Source organism: Nakaseomyces bracarensis (genome assembly GCF_045282275.1).
Source record: "Nakaseomyces bracarensis strain CBM3 chromosome Unknown Scaff12_0, whole genome shotgun sequence".
Taxonomy (NCBI): Eukaryota; Fungi; Ascomycota; class Saccharomycetes; order Saccharomycetales; family Saccharomycetaceae; genus Nakaseomyces; species Nakaseomyces bracarensis.
In genome coordinates, this window is record NW_027263958.1 from 31,667 (window position 1) to 42,981 (window position 11,315).

Below are 11,315 nucleotides of genomic sequence, written 5' to 3' on the forward strand. Positions count from 1 at the left end.
TCGTCGAGACCCCACCACCAGTAGGTCCAAACACCAACACTGTCACCGTCACCACCGACGTCCCAGGTACTGACACCGTCCCACACACCGTGTCGACTATCAGCACCTTCACCGTCGGCACTGACAACGTCACCACTCCAGAGGTCATCATCGTCGTCGAGACCCCACCACCAGTAGGTCCAAACACCAACACTGTCACCGTCACCACCGACGTCCCAGGTACTGACACCGTCCCACACACCGTGTCGACTATCAGCACCTTCACCGTCGGCACTGACAACGTCACCACTCCAGAGGTCATCATCGTCGTCGAGACCCCACCACCAGTAGGTCCAAACACCAACACTGTCACCGTCACCACCGACGTCCCAGGTACTGACACCGTCCCACACACCGTGTCGACTATCAGCACCTTCACCGTCGGCACTGACAACGTCACCACTCCAGAGGTCATCATCGTCGTCGAGACCCCACCACCAGTAGGTCCAAACACCAACACTGTCACCGTCACCACCGACGTCCCAGGTACTGACACCGTCCCACACACCGTGTCGACTATCAGCACCTTCACCGTCGGCACTGACAACGTCACCACTCCAGAGGTCATCATCGTCGTCGAGACCCCACCACCAGTAGGTCCAAACACCAACACTGTCACCGTCACCACCGACGTCCCAGGTACTGACACCGTCCCACACACCGTGTCGACTATCAGCACCTTCACCGTCGGCACTGACAACGTCACCACTCCAGAGGTCATCATCGTCGTCGAGACCCCACCACCAGTAGGTCCAAACACCAACACTGTCACCGTCACCACCGACGTCCCAGGTACTGACACCGTCCCACACACCGTGTCGACTATCAGCACCTTCACCGTCGGCACTGACAACGTCACCACTCCAGAGGTCATCATCGTCGTCGAGACCCCACCACCAGTAGGTCCAAACACCAACACTGTCACCGTCACCACCGACGTCCCAGGTACTGACACCGTCCCACACACCGTGTCGACTATCAGCACCTTCACCGTCGGCACTGACAACGTCACCACTCCAGAGGTCATCATCGTCGTCGAGACCCCACCACCAGTAGGTCCAAACACCAACACTGTCACCGTCACCACCGACGTCCCAGGTACTGACACCGTCCCACACACCGTGTCGACTATCAGCACCTTCACCGTCGGCACTGACAACGTCACCACTCCAGAGGTCATCATCGTCGTCGAGACCCCACCACCAGTAGGTCCAAACACCAACACTGTCACCGTCACCACCGACGTCCCAGGTACTGACACCGTCCCACACACCGTGTCGACTATCAGCACCTTCACCGTCGGCACTGACAACGTCACCACTCCAGAGGTCATCATCGTCGTCGAGACCCCACCACCAGTAGGTCCAAACACCAACACTGTCACCGTCACCACCGACGTCCCAGGTACTGACACCGTCCCACACACCGTGTCGACTATCAGCACCTTCACCGTCGGCACTGACAACGTCACCACTCCAGAGGTCATCATCGTCGTCGAGACCCCACCACCAGTAGGTCCAAACACCAACACTGTCACCGTCACCACCGACGTCCCAGGTACTGACACCGTCCCACACACCGTGTCGACTATCAGCACCTTCACCGTCGGCACTGACAACGTCACCACTCCAGAGGTCATCATCGTCGTCGAGACCCCACCACCAGTAGGTCCAAACACCAACACTGTCACCGTCACCACCGACGTCCCAGGTACTGACACCGTCCCACACACCGTGTCGACTATCAGCACCTTCACCGTCGGCACTGACAACGTCACCACTCCAGAGGTCATCATCGTCGTCGAGACCCCACCACCAGTAGGTCCAAACACCAACACTGTCACCGTCACCACCGACGTCCCAGGTACTGACACCGTCCCACACACCGTGTCGACTATCAGCACCTTCACCGTCGGCACTGACAACGTCACCACTCCAGAGGTCATCATCGTCGTCGAGACCCCACCACCAGTAGGTCCAAACACCAACACTGTCACCGTCACCACCGACGTCCCAGGTACTGACACCGTCCCACACACCGTGTCGACTATCAGCACCTTCACCGTCGGCACTGACAACGTCACCACTCCAGAGGTCATCATCGTCGTCGAGACCCCACCACCAGTAGGTCCAAACACCAACACTGTCACCGTCACCACCGACGTCCCAGGTACTGACACCGTCCCACACACCGTGTCGACTATCAGCACCTTCACCGTCGGCACTGACAACGTCACCACTCCAGAGGTCATCATCGTCGTCGAGACCCCACCACCAGTAGGTCCAAACACCAACACTGTCACCGTCACCACCGACGTCCCAGGTACTGACACCGTCCCACACACCGTGTCGACTATCAGCACCTTCACCGTCGGCACTGACAACGTCACCACTCCAGAGGTCATCATCGTCGTCGAGACCCCACCACCAGTAGGTCCAAACACCAACACTGTCACCGTCACCACCGACGTCCCAGGTACTGACACCGTCCCACACACCGTGTCGACTATCAGCACCTTCACCGTCGGCACTGACAACGTCACCACTCCAGAGGTCATCATCGTCGTCGAGACCCCACCACCAGTAGGTCCAAACACCAACACTGTCACCGTCACCACCGACGTCCCAGGTACTGACACCGTCCCACACACCGTGTCGACTATCAGCACCTTCACCGTCGGCACTGACAACGTCACCACTCCAGAGGTCATCATCGTCGTCGAGACCCCACCACCAGTAGGTCCAAACACCAACACTGTCACCGTCACCACCGACGTCCCAGGTACTGACACCGTCCCACACACCGTGTCGACTATCAGCACCTTCACCGTCGGCACTGACAACGTCACCACTCCAGAGGTCATCATCGTCGTCGAGACCCCACCACCAGTAGGTCCAAACACCAACACTGTCACCGTCACCACCGACGTCCCAGGTACTGACACCGTCCCACACACCGTGTCGACTATCAGCACCTTCACCGTCGGCACTGACAACGTCACCACTCCAGAGGTCATCATCGTCGTCGAGACCCCACCACCAGTAGGTCCAAACACCAACACTGTCACCGTCACCACCGACGTCCCAGGTACTGACACCGTCCCACACACCGTGTCGACTATCAGCACCTTCACCGTCGGCACTGACAACGTCACCACTCCAGAGGTCATCATCGTCGTCGAGACCCCACCACCAGTAGGTCCAAACACCAACACTGTCACCGTCACCACCGACGTCCCAGGTACTGACACCGTCCCACACACCGTGTCGACTATCAGCACCTTCACCGTCGGCACTGACAACGTCACCACTCCAGAGGTCATCATCGTCGTCGAGACCCCACCACCAGTAGGTCCAAACACCAACACTGTCACCGTCACCACCGACGTCCCAGGTACTGACACCGTCCCACACACCGTGTCGACTATCAGCACCTTCACCGTCGGCACTGACAACGTCACCACTCCAGAGGTCATCATCGTCGTCGAGACCCCACCACCAGTAGGTCCAAACACCAACACTGTCACCGTCACCACCGACGTCCCAGGTACTGACACCGTCCCACACACCGTGTCGACTATCAGCACCTTCACCGTCGGCACTGACAACGTCACCACTCCAGAGGTCATCATCGTCGTCGAGACCCCACCACCAGTAGGTCCAAACACCAACACTGTCACCGTCACCACCGACGTCCCAGGTACTGACACCGTCCCACACACCGTGTCGACTATCAGCACCTTCACCGTCGGCACTGACAACGTCACCACTCCAGAGGTCATCATCGTCGTCGAGACCCCACCACCAGTAGGTCCAAACACCAACACTGTCACCGTCACCACCGACGTCCCAGGTACTGACACCGTCCCACACACTGTATCGACTATCAACACCTTCACAGTCGGCACTGATAGTTTGACTACCCCACACCAAATTATCATTGTTGAAACTCCACCAGCTTCTGGTGTCATTACCACAAAGACTGTCCCAGGTACTGATTCTATTCCACACACTGTATCGACTATCAACACCTTCACAGTCGGCACTGATAGTTTGACTACCCCACACCAAATTATCATTGTTGAAACTCCACCAGCTTCTGGTGTCATTACCACAAAGACTGTCCCAGGTACTGATTCTATTCCACACACTGTATCGACTATCAACACCTTCACAGTCGGCACTGATAGTTTGTCACCACCGACGTCCCAGGTACTGACACCGTCCCACACACCGTGTCGACTACTGACAACCCCACACCAACTGTCCCAGGTTATTCATTGTTGACTATCAACACCTTCACAGTCGGCACTGATAGTTTGACTACCCCACACCAAATTATCATTGTTGAAACTCCACCAGCTTCTGGTGTCATTACCACAAAGACTGTCCCAGGTACTGATTCTATTCCACACACTGTATCGACTATCAACACCTTCACAGTCGGCACTGATAGTTTGACTACCCCACACCAAATTATCATTGTTGAAACACCCTCTTCAAATACTAGGAATACTCCTGGAATTGTATCCGGTACTAAGACGCCAAACTCGCCTGGTGGAAATCTAAAAACTTCGTATACTCCGGGTACGGGTACCGCTGTAAAAACTGTTTCTACAATTACTAATGTATCTACTGGCACTAATGGAAAACCTACATCTGAAACCGTTATTGTCGTACAAACACCATCTTCAAAGCGCTCTTCTAAGACGCCGAACTCAGTCCTACAGCAAACACGTTCAAGTGCAAACGTGAACAGACCATCTAGTCCAATTATTTCTTCATTTGCAGGCGGTGCCGCTAGTATAACAGGAAATGTTAACTATCTGGTCACCATTTTTGCTACATTATTTTTAGTTCTTCTGTTGTGAATGGGCTAGTCTAGTCTAGCCTTATCGACGCATTAAAACAGGGTTTCTTTTGTCTCATTTATTCAGAGACTAGTTCTTATTTGTTATTCCTACAAATTTTATTTATAGTTCGTTCTTTATATTTTTATATTTTAAAAACAGCAAGTTAATATAATTCTTTATTAAAATAAAATTTGTTCCATTAAACCGTACAATTGTTTCGAGGGTGTTATTATATATATATATAAAGATGTTGTATGTTATATATGACGTAAAGAATCAAATCAGTTATTTTGTAAGATACCTAGTGAGTAAGTATAAAGTTGCCATCCTACAATATAAAGTTTTTAAGTTTATAGTGGTATAAAACCGCTCATGATGGTAGTATATTATAATCGTTAATTATGAGAATAACATTCCTTCGTTGTTGATTATCATATCATGTGAATATTGAAGCAAAAAAATTTTCATTTTTTTAATTTCTGTTGTAGCTAGTTATGTGTTTTAACTTTTTGTAATACTAAAAATTATATAATGAGCATTATATATTTGTACAGCTTCAGGAGAGCAACCCAAACAAAGTGAAACCAAGATGTTTAACTTGCCAAAGCTGGAGAAAGAAATTAGTGTTGAGGTCAATAAGACTGCAGAAAAGTCTAAAGCTGTCCGTCGTCCTATCGAGCCAGTTGGTAGATTCTTCATGCACCATGCTCAAAGAACTTTGAGAAATCATACTTGGTCAGAGTTTGAAAAACTACAAGCAGAGAATGATGTTAAGAAGATTGACGAATCTAATGTTGACCCAGATGAACAACTATTTGATAACGAATTGGTTGATGAAACTCTGTTTTCTCACGATCCAAGAGATTGGAAGACTGCCGATCTGTATGCCGCAATGGGTTTGTCGAAACTGCGTTACAATGCCACTGAGAATCAAATCATTAAAGCTCATAGAAAGCAAGTGGTCAAATACCACCCAGATAAACAATCTGCCCAAGGCGCTGGTCTTGATCAGGATGGTCTTTTCAAAATCATTCAGAAGGCTTTTGAAACTCTGACTGATGTGAACAAGAGACGTCAATATGATTCCTGTGATTTCAATGCAGATGTCCAACCACCAAAGAAAGGTACTGATTATGATTTCTATGAAGCTTGGCGTCCAGTGCTAGAAGCTGAGGCTCGTTTCTCAAAGAAGCAGCCAGTTCCTGGCTTAGGTGATGCTAACACTTCTAAGAAGGATGTTGAAGCTTTCTACTCTTTCTGGCATAGATTTGATTCTTGGAGAACTTTTGAATTCTTGGATGAAGATGTTCCGGATGATTCTTCAAACAGAGACCATAAGCGTTACATTGAAAGAAAGAACAAGGCTGCCAGAGATAAGAAGAAGACTGCTGATAATGCAAGATTAGTTAAATTAATTGAAAGACTTGTCAATGAGGATCCAAGAATCAAGCAATTTAAGGAAGAAGAAAAGAAGGAGAAGGAGAGAAAGAAATGGGAGAGAGAAGCTGGAGCTAGAGCTGAAGCTGAGGCTAAGGCTAAGGCTGATGCCGAGGCCAAGGCCAAGGCTGAAGCTGAAGCTAAGGAGGCTGCCTCTGCTAAGGCTGACAAGAAGAAGGCTAAGGAAGCTGCTAAGGCTGCAAAGAAGAAAAACAAGAGAGCCATCCGTAACTTGCCAAAGGAGTCTGATTACTTTGGGGATGCTGACAAGGCTGCAGCAATCGACGAACAAGTTAGCTTGATTGTCGATACTTTAGCTGACGAAGAACTCGTTGAAGTTGCCAATAAGGTTAAGACCAATCCTGCTGATGCTAAGGCTATTCTACAAGACGCCGCAAAGAACATGGTTGAATCCAAAAAGATTTCTGCCTCTTTATTGACATATTTTGCATAAGTGAATAAAAAAAATATTTGTTTTCTTTCTAGGCCTTCTAAGAAATTCAAAATGATATTTTGTAGAAAGAATTCTTGATCCAACTTTGACCCAGACCAAAAACAACAATAAAATACTAGATTTGTTTATATTTATATATATATAGTATCAACGATAGATAGTACAAATAAGATGGTAGATGTTGAGGGTATTTTTATATGGATTTCAGAAAAAAATGGCCTCTTACTACAAGATAAATACAACAAATATACCTAAAATTACTGGCGATTTAAGCCTCTAGAATATGTCAACACATAATATGAAGGGACTGTAATGATTAATTAATGAGAAGTAATTGATTTCAATTATGTTATAGATCAAAGTTTTCAGTAGCCAAAACATTAAAAATGAATAGCGATGTAATTGACTGCTCCATTCACCAGCTAAACCAACGAGAATGGGTGAAAAAAAAGAAAAAAAAAATCTCTGTCTACATGGCCAAAAGGACGTGGAGAGAAGCCAATACCGAAAGTGAAGGAAGGAGAAGCCAACGCCCAAGTGAATGGAGAAAGAGTAAGCCAGTTAGTGTGTGCGAGTGGAAGGTACAGAGGGGAGTATTGTCTATGTCGTGTGAACGACGGTTAAGAATTGTCATTTGATTTCTATAGTTCTTTTATACTATTATGTATTTTCGATCTAATAAGAAGATACTTTTTTAAAGGGTAAAGATATTGCTGTGCTTTCTCTTTTAAGGATCAAGTTATACTGAATTTACCCTAACGGCTTATATTAAAATCCTGATTTTCCCTTTTTCTTGATATTGAAAAGAAAGAAAAAATAAAAAGCTAATACCTCTTTTTAAAGATCGAAAGCAATACTGCAAATTGGTTTGTTATAGTCTTTCCAGTTGAAGAACAATAAAAGGGCAGAAATTGGACGTATATACTGCGCATAAAAAGGTTGATATAACATTTCCTCACGTACCGCATTAGCATAGGATAGAATTTTTTCATTACTAATTCTCAATTTTTCAGTTTGACACTTCTTTACCTGATACTATTACGATAAGCTATGTCCTCCTATATGTCTCAGAGAAGATCTGGAGATGCTGGTATGCCTATTAGCAGAAACCCACAGGGGAATAACTTCCCGCCTGCTAATCCTGTGTCAGCATTTACCCCTAGCTCTAAGTTACCAAGGAGCTCTTCTAGTTTCCTTGAAACTGCACAACATTATGTTGAGAAGTTTGCTGATCGTGTTGAAGATATGACCTCGCATCCGATGGTTCTAAGTTTGAGACCATATATTCCTGGTATTTCGAGATTTTTTATTGTTGCCACGTTTTATGAGGATTCTTGGAGAATTTTGACTCAATGGTCTGATCAAGTTTTCTACCTAAATAAGTGGAAACACTACCCATATCTCCTGGTTGTATTATTTTTGTTGATTGTCACTGTTTGCATGTTGGGTGGTGCTACATTGCTAGTGCTTAGAAAGCACACTAGTCATGCAACTGCAGTACTATGTGGGTGCATTATCATGCAAGCTCTGGTGTATGGATTATTCTCCGGATCTGCATTTGTGTTAAGAAATATTAGTGTCATTGGCGGTTTATTGATTGCCTTCAGTGATTCTATAGTACGTAATAAGACCACGTTTGCGATGCTTCCAGAATTGAACAGCAGGGATGATCAAACTAAGGGGTACTTGTTGCTAGCTGGAAGAATGTTGATTGTCATTATGTTCATTGCCTTTACTTTTAGCAAGTCTTGGTTGACCATCTTATTGACTATTATCTGTACTGTCTGTTTTGCAATCGGCTACAAGACTAAGTTTGCCTCTATAATGTTGGGAACTATCCTAACGTTCTACAACATCACCTTGAACAACTACTGGTTCTACGACGACAGCAAGCGTGACTTCTTGAAGTACGAATTCTACCAAAACCTAAGTATCATCGGTGGTCTTTTACTAGTCACAAACACTGGTGCAGGTGATCTATCCGTAGACTCCAAGAAGAGGATCTATTAATAAAAAAAAAGACAAGAAATGAAATAAAAAAGAGACTATTCTCCCCATAATTGAAGTTATATAAAAATATATGGAACATAGACTTTTTTTTGTTTCAATGTACTACCCTCATTATACTACTACCCTCATTATACTACTACCCTCATTATACTACTACCCTCATTATACTACTACACTATTAAATTATACTACTACACTATTAAATTATTACATTATTATTCTAGTACATTATTAAACTGCTACACTTCACCATACTACATTACGCATACTGCCTATACCCAAAAACGTAATCATTCTTAACGTACGTACGTAACGTGATAATAAGCTTTAGTTTACCCGGCTCTGAACAAAAGTTACCCTTACAATAAAGACTATCTGGGAGGTGCTGGTCGAGGCCATTTTTATTATATATACTTACACTTTTAAGAAGCTACTATAAATAGAAGTCCTTGCTCCCGTCTCGCTTGTGTTATTTTTGTTTATTCATTTCGAATTTTTGGTAAACAAATAAAAGTCGCGAATATTTTTGTTGTGCGCGGGTTTTTACTTGGGTTATGATAAAAATAGAAGTTCAAAGATGAATTCAAAGGGAAACAAAATGGGGCGGGTGGCAATATTTCTTGATAATACAAGAGAGAGAAACCCCCGCAGCCACCACAGAAAGTGCAAGAGGAATAGTTAAAAACATAATAGGGATAGCAACTGCTCGCGTACGGGTAATTTAGTAAGACTAATATAGTATTATTTTTACTTAGAAATGTCCTAAGAATACACCGCAGTATAAAATTTTTCTATTCTTTTATTTCTTTCTTTTTTTTTTCAGAGCATGGTGCCGCTTCGGTGTGTTCTGAGGGAGGGTGGGCAGCCAAGGGTCCTCGAGCGTAGAAAACGGCGTAGAGAAGTGGGAATAGCAAAAAAAAATGGGAAACCCAAATAAATAATTTTCTCGATTTGTTTATTTTTCTTTGCAAAACGCACTTTGTTATTGTTATTGCCCATTTAACGAAAAAAAAAAAAAATTGATTTAATTCGATATATATATCAATTATATATAGTTTTTTCGACTACTATGTCTTAATTATAGTTTTTTCTGTTTTCCAAATTAAAAGAACCAGATAAATAAAAAACAAGGAAAATAAAATAAATTTTGAACATGCGTTTTTCTGTTGTTGCTGCTGCTTTGGTTGCATCCCAAGCTGCTGCCATTGGTGAATTGGCTTTCAATCTAGGTGTTAAGAACAATGACGGTACTTGTAAGTCTGTCGAGCAATACGAGAGTGATTTGCAAGTGCTAAAGGGTTACACCAACACTGTCAAGGTCTATGCTGCCTCTGACTGTAACACTCTACAGAACCTGGGCCCTGCTGCCGAGGCCGAAGGTTTCAACATTTTCCTCGGTATCTGGCCTAATGATGACGCTCACTTCCAGGCTGAGAAGGATGCTTTGACTGCTTACTTGCCTAAGTTGAAGCAATCTACTATCGCTGGTTTCTTGGTCGGTTCTGAGGCTCTATACCGTAACGACTTGACCGCCCAACAATTGGCAGACAAGATTAATGATATCCGTAGCTTCGTCGCTAACATCCAGGACTCCCAAGGTCAATCCTACAGCGGTAAGCAGGTCGGTACCGTCGACTCTTGGAACGTCTTGGTTGCTGGTTACAATGCCCCAGCCATCACCGCTAGTGACTTCGTTATGGCTAACGCTTTCTCCTACTGGCAAGGTCAAACCATGCAGAACGCATCTTACTCTTTCTTCGATGACATTATGCAAGCTCTACAAACTATTCAATCCACCAAGGGTTCTACTGATATTACTTTCTGGGTTGGTGAAACTGGCTGGCCATCCGACGGTTCCAACTTCGGTGACTCTTACCCATCCATTGAGAACGCCCAAAAGTTCTGGAAGGAAGGTATTTGCGCCATGAGAGGCTGGGGTGTTAACGTTATCGTCTTTGAAGCTTTCGATGAAGACTGGAAGCCAGACACCTCTGGTATTAACGATGTTGAAAAGCACTGGGGTGTTTGGAGCTCTGGTGACAACTTGAAGTACTCCTTGGACTGTAGCTTCGTTTAATGAGCTTTTTTCTAAATTTATATTTACATTGGGTTTCATTTTCTCATATTCAAAAATTTTTCAAGTTCATTCTAATTTAATGTTGTTTATTAATTATTGTCAAAAAAGGGAAATATATCAGATTTTAATTTAATGAACAGATAAAAAAATACATAATAAAGAACAATAGAGATTTATTAGAAATCAAAGATAGATTCCCTAATAATGAAAATCAAATCGCATTTCTATTTGCGTTAAACTATGTAAACAGCTAGTTTATTTTTTTATACAGGTTTTCACTTTCTTTCATTTATAGCTAGTAACTAAGATATATCTAGTTTTTTTTTTAAGGTTTGTGTTACTGATTCTTAATTTTATTGATATTGTGATAATAACGGTGGCACGGTTGTTCAGCCAAATCTAGCTAAAACTAACAGTTTGAATAGAAATGAGGTTGCTAAGAGTCA

The 11,315-nt window shown here is 44.8% G+C and overlaps 3 protein-coding genes across 3 annotated transcripts; all 3 read left to right on the forward strand.

Moving 5' to 3' along the window:
* Window positions 1-5,480: 5,480 nt before the first annotated feature.
* Window positions 5,481-6,782, forward strand: ZUO1 (zuotin; the record flags this gene model as incomplete). The annotated part of the gene is made up of 1 exon (XM_071053633.1): window positions 5,481-6,782. One exon carries the CDS (start codon window positions 5,481-5,483, stop codon window positions 6,780-6,782), a length of 1,302 nt encoding a protein of 433 aa, XP_070910045.1.
* Window positions 6,783-7,832: 1,050 nt separating this feature from the next.
* Window positions 7,833-8,792, forward strand: ERV29 (the record flags this gene model as incomplete). The annotated part of the gene is made up of 1 exon (XM_071053634.1): window positions 7,833-8,792. One exon carries the CDS (start codon window positions 7,833-7,835, stop codon window positions 8,790-8,792), a length of 960 nt encoding a protein of 319 aa, XP_070910046.1.
* A 1,153-nt stretch (window positions 8,793-9,945) lies between these two features.
* BGL2 (glucan 1,3-beta-glucosidase) lies at window positions 9,946-10,869 on the forward strand (the record flags this gene model as incomplete). The annotated part of the gene is made up of 1 exon (XM_071053635.1): window positions 9,946-10,869. The coding sequence occupies one exon, from the start codon at window positions 9,946-9,948 to the stop codon at window positions 10,867-10,869; it is 924 nt and encodes a 307-aa protein (XP_070910047.1).
* Window positions 10,870-11,315: the final 446 nt, after the last annotated feature.